This window comes from Podarcis erhardii, assembly GCF_964252035.2.
Source record: "Podarcis erhardii genome assembly, chromosome: Z".
NCBI classification, from domain to species: Eukaryota; Metazoa; Chordata; class Lepidosauria; order Squamata; family Lacertidae; genus Podarcis; species Podarcis erhardii.
The window spans coordinates 25,914,854-25,939,992 of record NC_138504.1 but is presented as its reverse complement, the minus strand read 5'-3'; the positions used below and the strand labels follow the sequence as shown (position 1 = coordinate 25,939,992).

The window sequence follows — 25,139 nt, the reverse complement described above, 5'->3', positions numbered from 1 at the left end:
CTATGGTACCTGTTGTATGATTTATGGGAGAGCCGAAATCTGTCATGCACTGACTTGATCCTGCTCACCAGCACTTTAGCTAGCATGTGTTCATGCATGGTCTTGATGAGTACATCTCCTGTTACTTGCTTGGCATGTATTTGGAGAAACGCCATACAGTCAGTCAATCCCCACATGCCTCTCTTCTCATATTCATTGTCACATACTTGGGCTATTGAAGCAATATCTTCTGTTACATTAGTGTTTCATGTTTGCCTAGTGATATTTGTGCTTCAAAAAGGAAACACATGAAAAAAAAATAGAAAAGTATTGTAGGAAGAAAATGTTTTCTTGCAAATTCTGCGGCATGTGATGTTGAGATGCATCTCACAATTTGAGTGCTGTGTGACAGCTACTTTAAATCAGGCATCCCCAAACTCGGCCCTCCAGGTGTTTTGGGACTACAACTCCCATCATTCCTGACCACTGGTTCTGTTAGCTAGGGATGATGGGAGTTGTCCCAAAACATCAGGAGGGCCGAGTTTGCCTATGCCTGCTTTAAATTAATTTTGTGTAGTACCTCTTTACCCAACGATCCATTGTTAGGGGATGATGGTTTGCCATACAGATTCTCCTTTCTCCCTTCTCCACCAGACATTCCTGGTGGAAACAAGACTACTGCAGTGTGTTCTATGTAGGGTTGTCTGGAAACTTTAGCTACTGCAGAACGCAGTGACTTAACTGCTGATGGGGGCAGATAGAATGTGGTACCTGCACTGGTTACCTAGCCAAATTCAAAGTTAATGTTTTGACAGACAAAGCCCTGAACAACTTGAGATCAGGACACCTTTAGAACTGCCTGAGCCCTTACATCCCAGCTGAGGGATATATCAGTTGTTCCCTGTGTTACAGAGACCCAGCTGGCATCAACTAGAAGGTGGGCATTGAGTACTGCCTGTTCCATATTGTGAAAGGTTCTTCCACCAGACATTAGGCAGGCACTCTTACTTTTGACTTTCAGACATCTCTTAATACCTTTTTAATGCTGTAGGCCTTAATAGCTGTTTAATTTTTAAGTTTTTGATTAGCTGCTCACTTTAATGATTATTATCTGTATTGTTTTTAATGGTGCTTTATGTGTTAATGTTGCACACTGCCTTGATGTTTTATGATATGGGGTACCGAAAAACTTAGAAATAAATTCCTGACAGCATTTTTCAGCAGCATGGAGCGACACAATATGGGGCCGATCGGTGTAGCAAGCTGGAACACATGGAAGACTGTAGTGTATGGAGCAGGTACAGTCTGGAGTCAGCTACAAGAAGTTTCCATATGGTGGCTGTCATTCAGCACCAGCCTAGTATGTCTGTTGAAGAACAGGCTCTTTGAGCAATGAACTTCTCCCTTCAAACAGAGTCTGAAGATAGTCCTAATTAGAAATACCATATTTTCCTCATGGTATCCACTCTTGAAAATGGAGCATTTTAGAACTGTTTATCTGACTAAACTCTCACCAGCTTCCTATATTGAGCTGCATCCAAATGATACAGTTTTGGATGGCCACTACAACAAGGTTCCATATACAGACAGACTTCGTTTTTGTGGTCAGTCTCAAGTTGAAGACTTCATTCATTATCTGTTAACCTGCCCTTTATATAGACACCCAAGAGATCGCTTTATGAACTTTTTCTCACAAGCAAGCAGGTACACCCCAGCAGAGATTATCTGGTTTCTTTTGAATGATGATAGTAGCTTTCTAACACACAGAGTGGCCCTCTATGCAATGACTACAAAGAAGGAGGAGGAGAAGTTAAATAAAATTTTTGTGGTGATTCAGAGATTTAATTTGAAATCAAGCTGGGTATGAGTTTGCTGGTGTCTGGCAACCTCTCTATTACATCATGGATGTTGGCTCTTATTATGGTTATATGATCTGTACTGTTTTATTGGTACTGTTGCTGTGGGTTTGTCATGGCCTTTTGATAGAACAGTGAATTTATATTGATTGATTGATCCTAAGACCTGCTTTTTCACTTTTTTGAATATTTTTCTCCAGTTTTTATTTATTTTTATTTGTCTGCTTACATCCTGCCACTACAAATAGAGCTCAAAAAGTGGGTTGCGGTAATTAACCATAAAATTGTGTGTTTGTGTGCCTCTGCTTTGCGTGTCACAGAATATAATTTGCAATATAGTTTCCCTACCATATTAGCTGTAACACTGATCAAAGGCATACAGATTTAATTCATTCTATGTGGACTAGGTATGTATGTATGTATGTACGGTATGTATGTATGTATGTATGTATGTATTGCTTACATCCATCTTTCGAGGGGAGATTGCATTTTAATCCTCTCTCTTAAACCTTTAAACAGCTTTTTTGACTCTCTAGATTCAGATGTTTTAAGTGTGTGCATTTCAGGTTTTCTTTTCATACATCTTGGTTAAAAAAGTTTTCTCTTGGCTGTGTTTTTGGAAGAGGCCCAATACTCACTTGTGCTATAAATAGGTATTTCAGTCTATCCTCAGATCTGCTAACTTTAGCTGCTATGGGCTCTCTGAACAATGTCTGAAAGAATGTGCTTCATGGAGAAATTGCTTACTTGGCATTCTGTTTCTTCACTACAAAAATAAAGCTAATGCCCACATCTGTGCTAGTAACTTTTCACTGTTTGTACAAAAGAAGCAAAGATAAGTTGAGCTTGTTTGGTCATGTCTAAAGTCATTTCTGCAACCATCACTTAAAACAGGCGAGTAGAATCTGCTGCCTTCCAGATGTTACTATAGTTGATCTTAGCCAAAAAGGCTGAGAAATGATGGCCCTCCAGATGTTGTTGCACTCCAGTACCTATCAGCTTCAGCCTTTATAGCGAGTGGTCAAGGATGATGGGAGTAATAGCCCAACAACATCTGAAGGGGGAGTACACTGGCTATGCCTGGCCTAAAGATTGTTGTCAAAAGAGAAAAATGAGTTGAAAATACCATTTGCTTATTGCAAACACACAACACAATAAATTAAAATATCACCTCTGAGAAAACATGTGGAGAATGTGCAGAGCTGTGAACATGCAGCTTTATAATCTCTGCATTTACAGTCGTACCTTGGAAGTTGAACAGAATCCATTCCAAAACAAAATAAAAAAATTCCTTCCAGTAGCACCTTAAAGACCAACTGAGTTAGGTGCTACTGGAAGGAATTTTTTTATTTTGTTTTGACAATGGCAGACCAACACGGCTACCTATCTGTAACCAGAATCCATTCCAGAAATCCGTTCAACTTCCAAAACGTTCAAAAACCAAAGCGCAGCAGCCAATAGGAAGACTCATCGGACATTCGGCTTCCAAAAATAGTTTGCAAACCGGAACAGTCACTTCCAGGTTTGTGGCATTCGGGAGCCAAAACGTTAGAGAACTGAGCTGTTCGAAAATCAAGGTACGACTGTATTGGTTTTATACAAGTCCAAGAAATTTCACCCATGGGTTGATATGCTTTATATGAGAGAGTTCTAGCCTTTCCCTTTCCAAGTCTTGTTACATGAGTGTGGCCTTTATTCCTCTTCACTTCTCTGGCTTCAGTGTGTTTTCCCTACTCAGCATCCCCACCTCCCAGTTTCTCTTCCCATTCACTACTCAAACTTATTTCCCTTTGTAAGCATAGGAGAGGCCTGGTTCTGGAGAAACAGGCCAAATTTCACTTCTCCCTAGGTCTATGATAATGACCACTGATGAATTGGGAGGGCAAGGAGATGGGGGTGGACAATTGTCCCATAAATTTGTCCATCATAGAGGCCATTTTTGTGAATTGGACTAGGCCTGCTTTTGCAGTTCTGCCCAGGCTCTGCTTACCAAAGCAAGGAGTGCAGCTTGGTAGAGATACAGCTAAGTAACTTGTTGCTTCTCCCCACTTCCACCAAAAAACGGGGAAAGTAAAGCAGAATGGAGACAATGCATCATGGCTTATCTGTTTTCAAACCCATTTCCTTGCTCAAGTTGAGGGGGAGGGGATTAAGCATTTTTTAAAAATGCATCACATTCATAGCCCTTTTCCTCCATATGGGGTGGGAGGAGATTCATTTCCCCCCTGCCTTCCTTTTGTGGATCATGGTGGAACCAGGAGAATCCTATATGTGTTTCATATGTAGTTGTCTCCCTACCGCTTTCCAAGCTACGGTAAACTGACTGAATGCTGGAAAATGACTTTTATATATCAGGGGTGCAGAGCCTGTGATCTTCTAGGTGTTGTCGGACTACAATTCCCATCATCTGTGACTTGGGGTAGGAGAACAGCATCTGGAGAACCCACAGGTTCCCCATCTCCTATACAGATTCTCTATTGTCTTGGAAGATGCCTAGATTTGCTGTCATTTGTGCAGGTATATCGGTTCATGTGGAAAGGCAAAAGTCATTATGGATATCCCGCCGCCCTGAAAAGTTTTTGCATTTCTGAAAACGCAAAGCAGCACCTGCAGGGCGTGTGGTGAGTTGCATTTGGTGTCCCTCAGAGGAATAATTCAGGCACTTGCTGCTGAGAGCATGACAGATCCCGGATCATTTACTCTTGTAATTTGCTGGCTGACTACTAAAATAGCTGGCACATCTTTGATTTTTAGAGTACCTCCAGTGACATTGTATGAAAGTAGGTCACTGGTACAGTGTATGGAATTTGTTGTAAAACATTAATGAGGGGGTTGCTTATGGTGGGATTAAGTCTGCAGAAGTAAAGTATACTATCATGAGGCAGTGATGGGAGCATCTGAACTTCTGAACCATTTTGCACTTCTCAGTCGTTCACTTTCTCAGTTTGCCTTCTGCTTTACACAGCAATTGAGGATAATAATCCCCCGCAAAAGGTAATCCATAAGTATCTGGAACATTAATCCTCAGACTATCAGTTTCAAAGAAGAAAAATACTTTACTGAGTCCAGTTGTTTAGATGCCTATTGTGGCGATTCAAAATAATGTCCAATGGGATCAGAATAATGGGGGGGGGCATTGAAAGTAAGCGATGAGGAGGCTTCATTCTTTTCCTGAAATTTCTTACCTACAGTAAGAAGTATTTTATATAATTAAGGCATGGTTCTCTTTGGGGCAGATATCATTGCCCAAAGCAGTGGTTTTCAAACTGTTCAGCAATCACTGGGATGGCAGAAAGCACAACAGCAGTTTCTCAGTGAGGAGATCATAGGTGATGGAAAAGCTTCCCCTAAATGTTTTAATAAATAATATAAACTAACAATTCAGGTCCATTAAGGATATTAAACCATTTCAATAATACCATTGATGTTTATATTGTTTAATTAGAGTAACCTCTGTTTAGATCAGTGGCCCAATATATCAAGAATCCACCCAATTAAAAGCCTGACTAAATAGATAGTTATGGTGAAAAACAACCAGTGTTGGTGCCAGATGGATTTCAAAAGGGAGGGTATTCCAAAGCCTAGGCTGTTTCACTTCCAGTCTCTTAATAATACATTATGGTTCTGTGTCATCAAAACTCCATTTTACATATCCAAGATACTTACTGTATAAACCCATTAGCAGCTGTTGTTTCCAGGTCAACTCAGAATGCTAGCAATTAGCTATGAAACCTGAGCCCAAAACCATAGGCATCATGTTCTGCCATATGGCATGTACCTATAAGGGAGTCTGTTAAGATCTCAAGGAAGGCCCCTGTTCCTGATGGCATCTGCCACTGAATAAAATATGAGTGAGAGGAGCACAACCTGTTCGGTTATGGCACCATAATCATGAGACTCCCTTCCAAGGGGGACCAACCAGCAGAGGGTTTTTTTTAAAAAAAAAAAAATTGTTTTTGGCCTGTGCTGGTAATACCTACTGTTGGGGCTGAAGGCCACTGAACACAAACTGTAAAGCTTGCCACTATTTTCATTAGTCCTAATCACTTTCAGCAGACCTAATCATAAAAGTATTGATCAGCTGTGGACTCAGGATGATGGTTGGTTGTAGCCAGCTTGCATTAACTTATGATTTTCAAATAAGTTTACTATCCTACATAGTGGAAACAAATGCATGCTAATATAAAAGTCTCACCAACTTAAATCGATATAGGTATATGCAAATAGATTCCATATACATGAAATTGTTGGATTGAGCTAACTTTTTGAAAGTCAATTTGAGTCATTTTTATGAGTAAAGTGATGATGAGGATGATGATAAACAACAACAACTGAAGCTTATGTTGAAATTCATGGGGAAAACCCTGGTTGGTTGTCAAAGGCTTTACAGCCAGTTTTTTTTTAGAATTCTGAATATTCCTCCCTAAGCCTGGGAAAAGTTAGTGTGATTAATTCTCTTAAGGGTATCCATCACCATAAACTGTGTGCTTCTATTAATACTTGCACTGCTTGTGCGGTCTATGTAAAGGGTTCTATGAGTGCGGCACCCTGACTGAATTTTGCCTTGCGTTGCTGCAGCAGGTTGGTGCACTCACAATGAATAGCCAGCGTCGCTGTGAATAGCATTTGCTCTCCTGTTTCTGAAAAAAGGCTGTCTGCAAACAGTGGCTTTGGCTCAGAAGTGGCAGCTTTTCTTTTGTGCAGACTTGTGTGCTTCCCAGCCTCACTTGCAGAAGGTTTATGGCACTCTTGATATTGAGGACCAAAGATTTTCCAGACACTGCACTGGAATAGAGTGTGACAAGAGAAATCTTTTTCATAGAAGGCTTAAACCACTACAGCCGTACCTTGGTTGTCAAACAGAATCCATTCTGGAAGTCCGATCGACTTCCAAAAATGTTTGACAACCAAGGCGCGGCTTCCGATTGAGTGCAGGAGCTTCTTGCACTCAATCGGAAGCTGCGGAAGCCACATCAGACGTTCGGCTTCCAATGAACGTTTGTAAACTGGAACACTCACTTCTGGGTTTGCGGTGTTCAGGGACCAAAACATTCGAGTCGCAAGGTGTTTGGAATCCAAGGTATGACTGTATTTTCCCTAAACTTCTGATAGCTGATGAAAGCTTCATTTATTTTCTTTTTCCTGATTCAAACATATTTGCTCTCATCTTGGAAAATGTTTAGTTTTCCTATGTGAATTAGGAAAGTTTTCAGTTTGAATCAGAAAATTTTATAATGTCCTAGAGAGTGATCTAATTTAGCATATTTGCTTTACTTCTGTTTAGAGAACAAAGCTAAAAACTTGGAAACTGCCAAGCTTTGCATTCATTGTTGCTAATGAAATTATGAAATAGAAATTTTTCTGCAGAAAAATTAAATGAGGGTGGGGGGGTCCCACTCCCTGTCATTAGTCACTCTTCTGGGCACATTTCATTCAAGGAACGGTTATTCTGCTGCTTTCCTTCATCAACTGAATAGAATGATTGAGATGTATCTTCTGAGGTACTGCAGAAATCCTTTCCCGTGCAGCTCAGTCTACCTACATGTAATTGCATATTCCTCCTGTTTACCCTACCTTCAAGCTTATCCCCTTCCACTATTATCTCCCTTTTGTCTGGTGAATTGATCAGAAAAGAAGGCAAGAGGTGGGGGGGGGGGCACACAGCAAATATTGGGCTTCCACAAGGCACCAGTGAAATTTGGAAGACACAATTCTGCCCACAAGTTTGTTTCTCACAGCACTCTTAGCATTGCTTTCTTGGCATGCCACTTGGGAATTACCAGCATAAACAGACTAAAATTACTGATAATTGCCTACTTTCTCAATGTAACTTGCTCTGGCCTGCCTCAGAGTTTCCTAATAGATCTGTATGCACTTCTGCTATCTTTTCTCATCATTGGGAGATGTTCTGTGATTTCCTCCATCCTGTTCTTTCTAAAGCAGGGATGGAAACTCAGACTTCCATGGGTACCAACCAACCTGTTTCCTTATCTGTGGTATAGAGGCCGGTGGATGTTGGGAGTCTGCTGACCTGGTTGATGGTTGGCTTGCTCTGTTTTGGGGGGGGACGGGGTAGGATGTCTTTCCTCCTGCATTGATGTTCTGCTATTCTGTTATTTTAATCATTCTGTGGTTTTATATTTTATGAGTTGAGTGCAAACTGTAGCAGCCTGGGAAGGAGCAGTTCCCTCATCACAGAGGCATGGCATCTTCATTGTATAGCTTTTATCATGTGCTGAAGATGCACCTCTTTATCTTGGCCTTTGACACCAGAGATATATTTTTATTACCCTCCCTATTCTTCAGGTTGTAAGTTCCTTTAACTGGTTTTAAACTTGCATTTTATATTGTTGTAACCTACCCTTGGACCTTACAGTCAAGGGTAGATAAGAAGGCCAAGAAATAATAATAGTAAGGCTAATGAGATTTCTCTTCAGCGTATTGGGATGGAAATCTACAGCCTTCTTCATGTGAAATGCTCCTGTTTTTTCCACATCAGCTCACAGTTAACCACTTACCTGGTCACTTGTGGAAAGTTAATTGTTTCTAGGTGTGTGTGTGTCGACGCATAATTCAGAAGTGTGTGAGTCATAAAGAGGGAAAGGGGTAGTCACATTTGTGGATAGGCTTTAAACATTTTTATCCTACCTTGGGGGTGGGGAATTGTAGGCAGCTTCCAATCAAATGGAAACATCACTGAAGTAGAATGCTATTATTCAGAACAAACGTGGTAAAATTAGTAGTACTTGGAATACAGCAGAAGCAATAAAATCTCAAAATCAGCACTAAAGTCAGCTTTGCTATTTATTCAAAGCCTGGGACAGGTAGAGCAGATTTAAACTACCAGGTCTTAAAGTTTCATTTAAAACAGCTTGCTGGGGCTGATAGGAACTGTAGTACAAAACAGCATGAGGGCACCAGGTTGTGAAAGGTTGATCTACAGTCAGAAGCAGTAGTGAAACATGTACAGTGTTGCATAGGAAGTTGGAGAAGTGCTTGAAAAGTATTCTATCCTTCCTATTCATTTCCTTCCACTTACCTGTATTTTTGACACCTCAACTACAACAGTATTCTCAAGAACATGTGTGTCAGAGCCACCCTGGGTCCCAGCTCACAAGAGACCAAAGTCCAGTCCAAGCTATATACAAAAGGTTTTATTGAAGATCATTGTCGTCATTACATCCAAACTCCGTGGCTCCGCATCTGTTACCCTTAGATGTTAGAAGTCCCCTCTGAGTCCGTCCCTCCCCTGCACCAATTTAAGAGGCTTGTACTGCTCCACCTTTTCCTCTCTTTCCTTTTCCGCAGGGTCTTCCTGCCCCCCTGTCTTCCCTCTTTCCGGGACTCCCCAGAGGCTGAGTCTTCTCCCGCCTGCTCCCCCCTCCTTCGTGCTTTGGCACCAGGCTCCTCCTCAGAGCTCTCCTCATTTCCGCGCGCCTCTATATTTGAACTTGGCGCGCGTACGTTGCCTCTGACCTTCCTTTCTACAGTTACGCTGCTCTCGGTACTACACTCCTCCCTTTCAGGCAGGACGTCTTGCTCCGAACTCCTCCCCCTTCCTCCTTCCTGTCCTGCTCTTTCTGACACACTGGCAACTCCCCCCCCCTCCACTCCGTTCCGACGGGGGAGCTGGTCCCGCTTTGCCACTCCCACTGGGGATTCCCTCTTCGTTCCCCTCTTTCTGACTGATTCCCTCTCTATTGCCCCTTGACCTGACCAGGGGGGCTCCCTTCTGGGAATCCTCTGATTCGCTAGACGGACTTTGGGACAACCTCGGCTCGTTGTCGTCCTCTTCCTCCTCGCCCTCGCTCTCTGTCTCCTCTCTCCCTAAAACCCTGACAATGTGCAATGAGCCTTGAGGCATATTTATAGTAATACTGTTAACAGCATTTCACAAGCATAGTTTTGTTCTCAACTATGAGGTGGGTGACTTGATTTGATCACAGTCAGAACTCCTGTCATGTTCTCCTTTTCCCCTTCCTCTTTCCCAAACAGCCCACTCTTTGTAACGTGGAAGATTGGTCGAGACAAACGATTGCGTGGATGTATAGGTACCTTTTCTGCCATGAACCTGCATTCAGGACTCAGGGAGTACACACTTACTAGGTAAGATTTTGTTTCTTTTCATTTATCTCAGCCACACTCAGCTGATAGGAATTTCTGACCGCTTGAAATGCAGTAGGTTTTTTCCTCACACAGTTACTGATTCCATAGGCCTGTTGTCACAAAATCTTGTAACTGGGTTCTGTTTTTTGTGAGGAGGTTTTTGTGGCCTAAAATTTTCTGTGGCTTTTGTATAACAGACCCTTATCATCACCTTTCTCTTTTTTTAAATTATTTGAGGAAAGTGTGACACAAAACCTTGTGTGTAAATATAAAGCTTGGATGGACACATTCAACATTCTCAAACAGCAGGTATTCTCACTACTTCTCCAGCAGGTGCTTCCGATCAGCTGCAATTAACTTAATCCTACACATTTCCATGACACCTTATTTTTCAGTGGCATCTTGTTCTTGAGTGGGAAGCTGCTGGACTGGAGAGGTAAGTAGTAATTAACCCTTCACTTCCATGCCACCTGATGCCACCTGTGAGTCATACCTAGGCTGATACATACTTTTTTATTCTTTTTATAGCAGTGGCCAATAATAGAATTAGTATCTGGACTTCAGTCTCTCATAGATTTTTATGTGATTTTCTGTTTTCTGAAAGATGGGTATACTGGATCAGCGTAAGCTAACTTCTCTGTTCTTACTGTGTGCCTTTTCAATCTTCAGGCAGTGGTCCAGGGACTGGAAATGTATTTTGCCATGCAATATGTTTATTTGAGTCAGCTGCCCACACTGGTGTCAATAATTGCACAATTGATTTAAATTTGGGAATTGCAACAAAATTTTCCAGTGTGTGTCGTAAGAAGAGTACTTCTTTTCAAAGCTCCAGGGAACAGGAACTTTTCAGGTCTTGCTGGGGCAATGTGTGCGTGAGACAGAGACAAGAGATTTGGCATTCCCCATCCAGCCTTTGGGACTCTGTGCAGCCCCACTCCAAACCCTCCTTGAGTGCTTTGTCTGCCTGCAATATTCCATTAAAACTTTTACAAAGCCTCATGGTTGCTTGGATGGAGAGATGGGGGTGGGTTAGAAACATATGGCTTTTGCATGCCTGGATGTGACCTGCTGTATAGAGGTAACAGTCACATCCATTGCTCTGCCTACTTTTGTCTTTGGTTCTGCCCACCACTGACATGCAGCTTCTAGAAAGTTGCCCATAAGGGAATATGGCCTTTGGGCTGAAAAGGGTTCCTCACCTTTGTGCTAGAAAGATCAGGTTGCAGGTGAACTGAAAACTGTCACGAGACCCCCGAGAGCTTCTGCCTGTCAAAGTAGATAATATTGAGCTAGTTGGACTAGCAATCTTCTTCCTGTGCTCTTATAGCACTTAAAGGTTCAGGTTTCGGGCTGCCAGTTCGAAATGTTAACATTCCATGTCCATGTGGTTGGGGGTAGAGAGTGGGAGAGGGAAACGGGGTCCTTCTGGAAACATCCCTATACAGTGGATGGAGGAGAAATATTTTTATTTTAATGATGTACATTCCTTCGACACTGAGTGCATACTTAGCGCCATCTTGGAGTCCCTCAGCTTCTCTGCCTAGCACAGGTCTCTTAGTGTGTAGACCCAGACCATTGAGCCCAAGCTTCTATAGCCGCTGTCTACCATGAACCAGCAGTTGCAGCAACAGCAGCAGAAATGTGCTATGTTTAAAACAGAAATTTATTCTTTTGCTAATTAAATTGTTTTAAATGTTTATTTTATATTTTAGTTTATTTTGGAATGTTTTAATTTTTTTTTGTTAACATCATTGCATTAAATGTGTATTCTGTACTTGACCTCCTTTATTATGCTTTCTTTTGAAATCTTTAAGTTGTAGTTTCCTGTTAATTGTGTCCTTTATAGTTGATTTTCGTTTGTAATGTTTTGTTTTAGATCATTTTATTTGATGTTTTAATGTAGGTTGTAAACTGCTTTGAGATTTTTTTTCTTACAAATCTAAAGTGATATAAAATAAAATTAATAATAATAATAATAATAATAACAACAACCGTGATCTGCCTCACTCCAGATCCTTTCTGTAAACTGTTCACAGCTTGATCAAGCCAGTTCCTTTTTCACTCAACTCCAGTTTCTTTCTTTACCCCTTTCTCAACTAACTACTCTACATTCTGTAATTGTTTTCAGTTTATTTACAACCTGAAAGTTCACAGGTGCTTGAAAGTCCATTTTTCTGTTTGTTTGTTTTATAAATACTTTCATTTACAGGCTCATATACTTCTCTATACCTAGGAAACCTCCTGAGCATGTACAAAGTACACCTTTATTTCTGGGTGGCCTTGTTTCCAAACTTCCAGACTGAAAACAAGTTCAGATGGTTGCCCACTGCTGATCAGGGCACTTATGGTGTTTGAAACTATAAAGGAGAGACTCACCCCCTCTTTGCCTTACTTTTGAAAACTGTTTTTTCCCCTTAAAACTGAATTGTTTCGGTAGCAACGTAAGAGGAAAAATGACTATTACTCATACTTAATCTAAGCACAACTGCAAAGGCTTCTGATTAGGCATGTAGCTATGTGATGTTGAATGTTATCTGCTAAGGCTGTTCTATCCTGTTTCCCCTTCATTATTGTTTTCTTTTAAACCAAGTCACGAACCAAGTATTACTGCAAATTTTTATGCTATTTTTGTGATGTACAAATGGCATGATACTTGTTCTATTTCTTTGTATCACTTGTTATTCCTATGGTAATAAAAGGTAAAGGACCCCTGGACGATTAAGTCCAGTCAAAGATGACTATGGGGTTGCGGCACTCATCTTGCTTTCAGGCCGAGGGAGCCAGCATTTGTCCACAGACAGCTTTCCGGGTCATGTGACCAGCATGACTAAACCGCTTCTGGCGCACAGAACTCCGTGATGGAAGCCAGAGCGCACGGAAACACCGTTTACCTTCCTGTTGCAGTGGTACCTGTTTATCTACTTGCACTGGTATGCTTTTGAACTGCTAGGTTCGAAAGCATACCAGTATTTCTATGATCCTTGTTTATACAATCCAATAATAATAATTTTTAAAAGTGAAACTTAGCTTGTAATTTTAAAAGATGTTTTGTAATTGGTTTTATACTTGGAAGCTGCTTAGAAGCCATATTGAGTAACAAATTTATTGAAAATAAATAAATAAATAAATAGTAGGTAAAATCTGGTAGCTCTACCAGACTGTGGGAAATTATAAAAATTACTCTGTGGGCCAGCATAAATGAGCTGCCACTTGGCCACTTGGTCTGGCAATAGATTGTATCATTCCATAACTCTTTAAATGGGAACAATATTAGAGCAAAGAGTGGCTGGGGCAACCAAGTCAGATGAGCAGGGTACTACTACTAATAAGAATAATAATACTTTAGCCCTTTAATTCCCCTTTGAGTTCTGAAGGTGAAAGACAAAGCTGGGGGACACAAACACACACACACACACACACACACACACACACACACACACAAATCTGTCCCAGGCACATAATTGCGTAGCACCTGGACATTTGATTTAGGTGCCCGGAGTCTTAAATATTTTTTTTCCCACAGGGCAGATCATCTGTAGATCTGGTACTGGCTTCTTGGATACTCCAGTGTGGAGAGCCAGTGTGGTGTAGTGGTTAAGAGCGGTGGACTCGTAATCTGGGGAACCGGGTTCGCGTCTCCACGCCTCCACCTGCAGCTGCTGGGTGACCTTGGGCCGGTCACACTTCTCTGAAGTCTCTCAGCCTCACTCACCTCACAGAGTGTTTGTTGTGGGGGAGGAAGGGAAAGGAGAATGTTAGCCGCTTTGAGACTCTTTCGGGTAGTGATAAAACGGGATATCAAATCCAAACTCCTCTCCCACCCTCAGTCTTAGTTAAACATTATAATTTCTTTTTCCTTTTTACTGTGAATACTCCATATTTTTGCTAATACTGTAAGATTGCAACTTAATGTGGGGGTTACAGTCCAGGAATTTCACCTAATGCCAAAATAGTGTTTAGTCCAAACCCTTCGGATTCAGTGGTGGCTGGGATTGCCAAAGTCATTTTCCCCAGAACCCTGCCCCCTTTCTTCCCCTTTTTGTTTGTTTATTTTTTCTTTGGGATCATTTCCCAAAGAAAAGGATATATACTGTTGTCAGATTGTATGTAGCCACGGTCAGTTCTCTGCAGAAGGCCTGTGCAATCTAATTTCTCTTCAGTCTGATGCAGAACTGATGCCAACACTGTTTCTCATAAAAATAATTGATACCTTGCCATTAGTGCCTTGTAATTTGCAATATTAAATAGCAAGAGCCCCAGAAGAATTCTGTCTTCTTGCTAATGAGTCCACTTGCCTTCCCACTTTGTCAAAAGGAGTCATTATTTGTTGGCCCTTACGATGCCCTTGGGAGACCTTCACCCCACCACAAAATGAGGAGCTGGGTGAGTCGGGAGAAAAGAAAATGTCAGTTCCCTGCACTGGATACAAACTTTTGTGGTCTTGTCCTGTTGCTGGGCCCAATGTTGACTTTTCCTGGGTTCCCTTTTGAAACTTTCAGAATTCCTAGAAGAAAGGGATCAGCTACCCCTTTTGGAGCCAGTTTAATAGGGTCTGAATAGCATCTTTTATATGTTGTGGAAGCAATGCCTGGATGCCAGTAACTGAAGAATTTGCTTTATCAATGTGGAAATGGGAGTTGGATCTTATGGTTCCCAGCTCTGGTGACCTTGAGGGGTGGGACAGTTTAAGGGATAATCTTCACTTCCGGCCACAAAAGGATCTGACTTAACAAATGGTAATGTGTTGCGTCACTGGCATGAGACAAATCTGTTTTGTGCTTACCCTGACTACTCATAAATTTATTGCTGGCAATTCAACTCTCTTGGCATACTCTGAAGGAGAGGAATCTGAGGGCTGTGAATTTGATTTTTCATTGAGTATTTTTGCTTTCTTGTGATTTGTCTGGACAGTTTCACAAACCTTTGTTATTCAAATTCTTTTTATGCTTTATAAACTCAGCAGCCATCCTTTGAGAGAGCCCTTTTTTGAGGAACTGCTACAGCCCAGTTTGCACTTTCTTGCGGGGGGGGGGGGCTATCGCCTTTGTACTGTCCCCAGTTGATAGCAGATGTTCAAGGATGCACTGCAGCAACCTGGCTTTCGGAGACCATATCTTTATAGCCCAAGGGCCAAACTACACATGACAAGTACATCCATGTTTGTTCACATCTGTTCAATTCATGTAGAAAGTGTGGGAAAGTCTAGTTCTTGCACGCAAGTGCCATTTGAGTCAGGGGAGCCAAACCCTCTGCCTTACTGACCTGCAAACCTTACTGAGTTACAATAATTTCTTAACTTGTCCCCAGCTTATCTGCTCTGATATGAGAAATGATCGCTGGGCTTGTGTGCTTTAAGTTAGAGTTACCAGATGTCCCCATTTCCCAGGGACAGTCCCTGGATTTGAGAATAAGTCCCTGGGCAAATTCCATCCCCGGATTTCATCTAATGTCCCCGGGAAAAGCAGCAGCGGCAGTCTTAGCAGCCCGGAGCAGTTGGCTCTGGTTGGCTTCAGGAGCTGCATAGAAGTCTCCATATGATGGTGGTGCAGAGGCTCTTAAGATGCAACTTCCAGGCTGCCTCCACCTTCCCTGACCCCAGCAACTAAGCTGTGAAGGGAGGCTTCATGCTGCCTATCAGGGCAGCCTTCTAACCCCTACTTGCGTGCAAGCAGAAGCGGGGCAGGGATCTCTCAGGTATGAAGGGAGGCTTTACGCTGCCTATAAGAGCTTGCTTGCAAGCCAGAGGGGGCAGGGATCTCTCAGTTAGACAATGGGAAGCCTGCCTTCCCAGCTGAGAGATCCCCGCCCCCTCCTGCTTGCACGCAAGTAGGAATGGATTGGGGCTGCTCCAATGGGAAGGGAGGCATCGCTCTGCCCGAGCCTCACCGCTGCTGCCACACTTGGCCCTCCTTCTTCGCCTTCCATGCCTGACGCACCGCACACCACTTCCCCACCACCACCACTGAAGAACTAACAACTCAGGGGCTACCCAGGCTCATGGGAAAAGGAGATAGAAGCCTCGGAGGAAGGGGAGATGTGGTGGTTGAGGTCAAGGCAGCGGCTGCCACCGCCATCACTGCAACATCAATGTCCCGAACGTGTAGTATTTAGTTGGTTGATTGATTGATTGATTGATTGATTGATTAAAGTGTCCCCAGATTCATTGAAAAAAATCTGGTAACCTTACTTTAAGTGAGGCTGGAAAAGAGAGAGGCCACCTAGTAGTGAGCTCACAGTAGAGATGAGAATCAAATTGAGACATGCTTTGTTGTAGCCCGAGCTCTGGTGCACTGCACTACAACAGGTTCAGTCACTGAATTAAGTTTAGATTGGCTGGTGGGTCACAAGATGGCATTTTTCAGGACTGCATCCCTGTCTTGACAGGTGGTAGGCATATAGTGGAGTGTGCTTCATATCATTGCTGTGGGTTTTGTAACATATTTTGCATTTCCAGAATTTCAGCTTTTTGAATCAAATGCAGGGAGTTCACCTGCTGGTATGCTCAAAGTCTGTGGCTTCATATGGTTGTCACAGTAGCTTCTTGCTTTACATTATTGTGCAGTAGTTAGAAAACAGCCTGGGGCAATCTTTTCCAACAAGGTGTCCTCCTGATGTTCTGGGCCGCAGCTTCTTTCAACCCAGCAAGTATGGCCATGCTGGCTAGGTCTGATGAGAGTTGTGGTCCAAAACATCTGGAGGGCACCAGGTTGGCAAAGGCTGGCCAAATGATCTTTTGAAAAGGTGATCAGGAAAAAAAGAATTGAGAAAGAATTCTATGCCTGGTAATGTCACTCTTTGTATGTAAGGAATAAATAGTGGAATTGATATTTTCAGAACTAACTTTTTATGCTAATATTTTTTATTAAAGGGAGAGGTGAGTCAGGTGACCAGTGTAACATGTTTTCCCCTCATTCATGAAGTCAAAGGTTGCAATGTGATGAAAAATCAGCTTTCCTAACATTACTGGCACTGATCCTGCCCCCCTCCCCGTCCTTTCTGAATGGCATGGAATAGAGTTCTTGTTAACTGGCCACATCACACAGATTATGTAGAAGGGATGAGACTACCCACAGTGAAGAACATTTCTGGCTATATGTTTCATGGATTTTTCTTTTGGCACAGACTTTACTATTCTTCATGACTATAAATGTGATGATATGGTAGTAGGAGAGAGAATTTTTTAAAAAAATAATATGCTGAAGCATTTGTTGTGTTTTGCACCCAAATAGTGTATGACAGACCAAATGTATGATTTTGAGTAAACCAGCAGAATGTGTGATTTATAGCAATCTAGATTATGAAAAAAATTGCCTTGTGTTTTCCAGCTTCTTCAAGAATTTACTGACCTTGGAAGCAGTTTACTACACCATTTCAGAACAGGTTGACAAACTATTTTTCATGTATTGTTGAGCAGTCGTTCTTAAGGTTCTCCCCTTGAATTTGTTACGGTCTTACTATCTTTATTTCCTTTAACCTCATTTGGCAGGGGTGGGTGGAGAAATTCTCAAAATGAAATGTCCATTATCCTCTAGAATGCTAGTCAACCACTGGGTTCCTTGGGCATTTCTAGTTTCAAGACCTATTTCCCAGGGATCCCTGTGCATGGAATGCTCTTGGCCCAGAGTCCTGCTGTCTAATTAAGACTTTGCAGCAGGATCTTTATGGTGCAACATAGTAAACCTAAACAAGGAAAGATAGGGGGTCATATGCAGCATCAGTGAGGTAGGGACTGAGCCAGGCAAGCCCATTCTGAACTGGGCCTGACATTTAAGCAGAGGTGGGGGTTTTCTGAGTCTGATTCAGAATTTACTTGAAGACACCATAAAACATAAATTCATAGTCCAAACCACTTTCTGAGCATTCCTAAATTTAACATTGTTACCACCTTCATGTCATGAAGGAAGCATGATTTTGAGTAGGTGTTAAGTGACCAAGAAGTTTTGCTAGCCTTAGTGTTGTTGGTAATCTGTATGTTAACTGATAGGGGTAGGGTTAGAGTTTTAAGGTAGTAGAGTCCATGATTCTTGGCCTAGCAGGATTCTTCTTGACTACAGTATAGATCCATTCCACTTCTATGAAAGGGGAATGAAGAAGAAATGAAATTTGTACCCCAGAACACAGATAATGTGCATGCATGTATACTGTTTAAAGTAGTGATGTAAGCACTTGGAGATAATTGCGCTTTCATTTATTACACTGTTTTTGGTACTTTAAAGAAGCCAAATACAAAATTTTCCTGAGAGTTAGTGCCCATGTATCCAAATCTGTTCCCATAATTTAGGACAGCTAAATGTAGTTTTAATGTAATAGAATAATCCATATTTCTTTGAGGGTTTCCCATAAAGCAGAGCAAAGAAATAAACCCTGAAATACAAGAAAGCACAAAGAAATGTGATATCTTCATTGACTGCACAATTATTTAATTCACAATACATAATCTAGTATTTTTCCCCAAGTTTTCTAGTGTTCATTGGTTTTTGGTGCCTTTGGTCATACTGACTCTTATGTTGCAAGAGGTCGTCTAGCTTTCCCAGATGATGATGATGATGATGATGATGATTTCTGTAGCACTTTCAATGTCCATGTCACTTTACAGAGTACAGAAGGGCATGTCCCCCTGCTCTTAGAGCTTTCAGTCTAAAATTTGAAATGTGGGGAAGGGTTGAAGGGAGGAAGTTATGTGATACACCTGGGTGTTATTGGGGAATAAAGACAGGAGCCAACATAACTGGTAATTGTTTTAATAATTCCAGTCCAGACATGCACTCTTCACTGCAGGATTCCTTTTCAAAGCTCTTTACAGCTTGTATTTTCACAGTGAAGGCAGCCTGTTTCACCTACAGATACTATTTTAGCATTTTGCATTGGGCCTATTCAGAGACTACACAGTGACATGACCAGTAAGCCCGGTGGCCTGAGTGAGAAGAGCTGTCTTGTCAGGACTCCAGAAAGGTGAAAACATTGGGGCACTTGAAGAAGAAGACAAATGGCTCCTTGCACACCAAGGGTTGCAAATTGGAAGCAGCCTCCCTTCCCCCCTGCTCAGTGCAAGGGGCATTTGCTGTCTCAAGATAATAGTGATGGGCACTAGCCTGCATGGGTGTAAAATGGAATCAAGATAAATTCATTGAGAAACAGCTCAGTCAAAGGCATTTTAGTTGTGATGAAGCCTCCGCTTAAGGGTCAGCATGCCACTACATACCATTGGTTGGGGAGCAATAGCAGGGGATGTTTATTGTCATCATGCCCTGCTTGCAGCTTTCCTAAAAGCTCTGAGAAACAGGATGCTAGACTAGATGGACCCCTTACGTTGATCGAGTGGGGCTCTTTCTGTTTTCTTTGTTCTTTTCCCTGTCCCTTAAGTGGGTGTAATGCTAAACCAGGATTGATGCTAAGCAGGTTTGAACCATATAACAGCAGTTTAAGGCAAACAAAAAGTGAGAGGGAGAAAATGCATGATGCTCATTTGCAAACTTATAGCTAGTAGGTAGTCTGGGTTAAATCTGCACTGTTCCCAAAGGTCTTAGTCAGTAGTTAAGACTGAGGCACTGTTAGTATGTAGTTCCCTAGACTGGATGGATGGGAGTTTGCCTGCTCTTGATGGTGTTACGCTCCCTGTGAAGCAGGAGGCACACAGCTTGGAGGTTGTTCTGGATCCTTTGCTGTCACTTCAGGCTCAGGTAGTCTCAGTGGTGAAGAGTACCTTCCGTCAGCTTTGGCTAGTGGCCCACCTCTGCCCCTATGTGGACAAGGGATAGCCTAACTACTGTTGTCTATGCTCTGGTAACCTCTAGGTGAGATTACTGCAATGTGTTGTAGGTGGGGCTGCCTCTAAAGACAGTTTGGAAACTTCAGTTGGTGCAGAATTTGGTGGCCAGGTTACTCTCTGGCACAAGATGTTTTGAGCATATTACACCAATCCTGGCCCAACTACACTGGGTGCCAGTTAATTTCCGGGCTCAAGTCAAAGTGCTGATTTTGACCTATAAAGCCTTAAACAGCTCAGGAATTCAATATCTCAAGGACCACCTCTCCCCATATGAACCCACCTGGAAGCTGTGGCCATATTTAAGGCCCTTCTCTGTGTGCTTCCTCCACAAGAGGTCCAGAGGGCAGCAACATGAGAACAGGCCTTTTCTGTGGTTGCTTACCACTTGTGCATTGCTCTCTCCAGGGGGGCCCATGTGACTCCTTCATTACATATCTTTAGGCACCAGGTGAAAACATTTCTTAAGAACCAGGCCTTGGGCTGATTAACATTCTATGGCCTTTTAAATGTGTTTATGGGAGGGGGGCTATTAGTGGAGGTTTTTTGGTTTTATTATTTTGTGTTCTCATGTTGTATTTTTATGTTGTGAACTGCCCTGTGATCTTCAGATGAAAGGCAGTATACAAATTTAATAAGTAATAATAATAATAATAATGAATAATAATGGGTTGGGGCTCTTTCTCAAACAGAAATCCTTGACAATTTTAACATAATTGCCCTTGAACTCCCAACAGGTGCTTTTTCTTCTTCTTCTTTTTGCATTAACACTATCATTATGCAACAACTGTAAGTCCAAACAGATCAAATCTATACAGTATGCGCATTTGAAAATTAACATTATGTGTAGCAATAGACTCCTTGCATTTGGAGTGTGCCTACCAAAAATGATTTGAAGGCTTTTGGGCAAACAGTTCATAGCAGTCATTGCCAGGCAACAGTCTTGTCGGATGATGGCAGGCACTGGGCACTTCCTCGTTGTATTAAATACATTTTTCATGTTTTTGCTACTAACCGTCTCCAGTCAGTGTAAAGATAAATTTGACTCACTACCCAGGGAGGCATGCCCATCCTTCTTTATTGTGACTTGTTCTATGGGAGAATATGAATAGAATAATTTATTTGGGAAGAATGTAGTTAACAGGAAGATTCCTTAAAAGCTGATCCCCTGTAGTTCAAGGGAGCTGGGTTTCCTTTCCCTTTCCTGCCTCCATGTAAAATCTTGATGCCTTTTGCATTCTCCACTGTATTAAAAAAAACTAAAATTTCCCAGGTTCATGGAAATGTATTACACTTTGCCTTTCAACTCTGTTTCAGTTTTTGAATTGCAGTTTCCTTTCCTCACATGCACCCACTTCCAGGGTCGGTTGCCCCAAACATGCCTTTTCCTTTTAATGAAATGAAAATTTGCTTATTTTTGCATTAATATGTTTGAAATATCTGTGCACAAGTTCAAGGGCAACTTTCAAGACTTAAACTGGGGGTTCCCAAACTGTGGTCCTTGGACCAGCAGTGTTCAGTGAGCATCAAGCTGTGGTTGCACAGTGTGACTCTGAAGAACAGCAGGACCAGGAGCTGCTCAATTGTTCTCATCACTTGAGAACCCCACTGGCTTCCTCCTCTCCTTTGTGGAGGATGGGGAGGACACAGGTGTTGCTCTCTCTTCACTGGGGATGAAGGGAAAGAAGGAAGCCAGCGTCTGTTGCTCCTGTGGAAGGCCTTTGCTACCCACCCTTTGAGATTTGCAGTCATATTAGGTTTAAAAGGAAAGTGGGGAGAAGTCTCAAGTCTCAAGAAATTATTTTCTTGTGTCTGATATTTGGTGCATGTTAGCCACTCTGCTTTCTTGTACCTCTGCACCAGTCTTCCCCAACCTGCTGGCCTCCAGATGTTTTGAACTGCAACTCACAGCCTGCACCAGCATGGCCAATGCCAGTCGATGATGGGAATTGTGGTCCAAAGCATCTGAGGGGCACCAGGTTGGGGAAGGCTGCTCCTCACTGTTGTTCCTGTATTTCCCAATTCTCATTTTAAATGTCTTGTTATCCATGTTACATTGAGGGAAAGTGATTTCTTAACTTGCCATATATTATTTTTGTGAGAAAAATGCTAAGCTGTACTTGGCTTGTCCATGAATTGCAGCAGGATGACAGAGCAGCAGGTAGGCAACGTAGACAGGCAAGCAACCAGTGTAGGTTTTGTGGGGGGAGGCGGAAGAGCTGCAGCAGAACAGGTAGGGCAGGGAAGTCCCTTAGCAATCAGTGTGTTCTGCTTCCACTGTGCTCTGGACACAAACACCACCATTTCAGCCTCAGCAGCCTCGCAGGCCTAGAAAGCGACGATGAAGCAAGGCAGTTGCTGGTAAGCTGCCCTGGTAGACAAGTGGCCTCAGGGACAAAGAGGAGGTAACTGGAAGTGGGTGGGCAGATCAGCACAGGATGAGCTTTGCAGGCTTTCCCACTCTCCTTTTATCACTGCCACCACTGGTTACAGAAGACAGGAGGGGAAAAATGCAGCCATCCTTCTCTGGCTCCCCATGGTAGACACAGTGGCAGCAGGTTAAGAGAGGGAAAGCTTGCAAAGGCTACTCCACTCTGGTCCAGCGCTTTCCCTTTCAGTCCACCCTCTGGGGAAAAGGGAAGAAAGGTTTCAGGAAATACGTGTGGGGCAGAGGATGCATTTGGAGTGTTGTGTGAGGGAAGAGGATTTGGGGTGAGATGTGTGGGGAGGGGGCATAAAATAATGTGTTCTTGGATAGAAAGAGGGAGGGGAAAATGTGAGGGTAGAATATGTGCTCATGGGGGAGAGATGAGGGTATGTGTGGTGGGGGGGGAGGGATGTTCTGGGTAGAGAAAGAAGGATAGTAGGGGAAGGTCCTTTTACAGGAAGAGAAGGGTAGAGACAGAGATGTGGGAGAAAGAAATGTTAGTTGGTTACGAGAGGAGGGGACTGATGGATATGGAGCAAGATCAAAGATGCTGTTAGGTAGTGAGAAAGTGATATGGGGGGGGGAGATGCTTGGGTTCGAAGGACACTGAGGGTCACTGAGGAGTAGAATTGCAATGGGGTGATCAGTGCATGACAAGATTTTACAAGCTTTTCCATACTCCTAATTTCAGTCTTTGGTGTTGCGATTTGGGCAACTCATGTGATTGAAAGGTGGGTTGCCTTGTCCACTTGTGGGAGCTAAAAATGTTTCCCACCACTGGTCTGAGGGTTTGTAGTTCAGGGAATGTGTCGGGGAGGTAGTTTGGGGAGTCATGGACTGTAGGTAGTGTTGGTGAGCAATGCAAGCAGTGGTATAGCGCTCTCTCTCTCTCTCTCTCTCTGTGTGTGTGTCTGTGTCTGTGTCTGTGTCTGTATCTGTATCTGTTTGTCTGTCTCTTGTAGGTTTGATTTTATAGAACAAAAAACGCTATTGCTGACTTACTAACAGCATTATTTGTACATTATTATTTGCCTTTCTACAAAGGTTGTGTAGTCATAATTTAAATCCTCAGTCAGCAGTGCTTATTTCAATGTTTACCGATAAATAATGAATTTGTGCTGAGCACCTTCACATTTCAATGATAATTGTGGTGAACCTGCACCGTTTAGATTTCAGGGTATGTGATATTATCATAGGTATTTTCATAGGTTGCTCATAGGTTGTATGAACTATTCTTGGTTGTAATTCTGGTGCTTTGCTCTCCTAATCAACTCTGATTTTCCAGACAAGCAATCCTCGTTTTGTGTGGGGCTTATGTTCTGGACCCCCACATGCATGGGCAGAGTGCATGTAAGCCCATTCTGCCCCTACCCTGTCCTGCCCCTTTTCATGACATCTTTAAGAAGAAGAAGAAGAAGAAGAAGAAGAAGAAGAAGAAGAGGAGGAGGAAGAGGAGTTTGGATTTGATATCCCGCCATTCACTTCCCTTCAGGAGTCTCAAAGCGGCTAACATTCTCCTTTCCCTTCCTTCCCCACAACAAACACTCTGTGAGGTGAGTGGGGCTGAGAGACTTCAAAGAAGTGTGACTAGCACAAGGTCACCCAGCAGCTGCATGTGGAGGAGCGGAGACGCGAACCCGGTTCCCCAGATTACGTGACTACCGCTCTTAACCACTACACCACACTGGCTCTCTTTATGACATTTTGGGGCTACTTCCGGGTTTGGCGCCATGCACATGTGCACAATTGTGTGTCATTTGAACACACCTAAATGGGTTGTTGCCTGTACAGTGGTACCTCAGAACTCAAACATTATCCATTCCGGAAGACCGTTCGACTTCCGAAATGTTTGAGTTCCAAGGCGTGGCTTCCGATTGGCCAGCAACTAGGTTTTTGCACCGCGGAAGCCACATTGGACGTTCATGTTCCGAGGAATGTTCGAAAACCAGAGCACTTAATTCCGGATTCCCTGTGTTCGGAAGCCAAAATGTTCGAGAACGGAGCCGTTCAAGTTCCGAGGTACCACTGTATTGGTTTGCAGTGGGCGATTCTCTTCTTAGCCTTCCTTAGTCTTACTCCTGTGTGACATGGCTAAAGACTTTAAAAATAGTATGATTTCACATGCTTCCTGAACAGTATAAAGCATAAAAGAGCTTTCCTAAAATGTAAACTGTTAGCACTTTACATAGTTCAGGGTCTTACTGGAGCCTATTATTAGGAAATTATTTCTACTATTTTTGAAAACATAATGCACAATCAAAAAGCTCTGGAATTATAACCCTATATATTGACCATCTGGCATGTGCAATCATATTGATGTAGAAATAATGAGATATGAGATAATAATCAAACTGAGTAGTTCTGCTTTGGCCTGCTGATTTGATTCTTTTGGGTACACTGCAGTAATATATTCCAACTTTTCAATACCAGTTGCTATGAACAATACAGAAAAACATTTTCTCCTCCTGCAGAACTGGCTGTTTTTCTCACTTCTATATTGGTTTCTAATATTAGTTCACATAGCCCCTATGTGATTGGGGGTCCACACATAGAGGCTTTGTTGAGTCCAAAGCTACATCCTGTGCATATGCATCCTAATTTAAGCACCTCTTCAGTCCTTAGCCCTTTGGTTATGCTCTGAATTTTATTCAGGTGACATTGGGCTGTATCCCATCTTGTGTCTCCACTACTGCAAGGGCTCAGAAATGCTAATGATTAAGCAGTATATAAGTGTCTTAAATAAACAAGCAAAATAGACTTTTTAGAGCTGTGCAACAGAGGAATCCAACGCAGTATTTACCAATTCACCCCACATAAGTGGGGGACCTGTTGGGATGATCTGCCAGCAGAGATTTACAGACTCAAAAGGATGCTGCCAAGATGGCGTTGAGAAAGGTCGTTCTTGGCTGAGCTCCACAATCTGTTTTAATTATTTAATTAGGGTTTGTTTGTTTGCTTTTTATGTGATAGTGCTGTTGCTGGCTCAGCAGCTATCTAATTTATC

At 42.5% G+C, this 25,139-nt stretch overlaps 1 protein-coding gene across 1 annotated transcript in view; it reads left to right on the top strand.

Annotated features, from left to right (window-relative positions):
- Positions 1-25,139, top strand: part of AMMECR1 (AMMECR nuclear protein 1) — a 131,824-nt gene that overhangs the window by 64,592 nt on the left and 42,093 nt on the right. Inside the window, exon 3 of the mRNA XM_081847165.1 lies at positions 9,831-9,941. Coding sequence (XP_081703291.1) covers positions 9,831-9,941 — 111 coding nt within the window. The remainder of the gene's footprint in view (positions 1-9,830; positions 9,942-25,139) is intronic.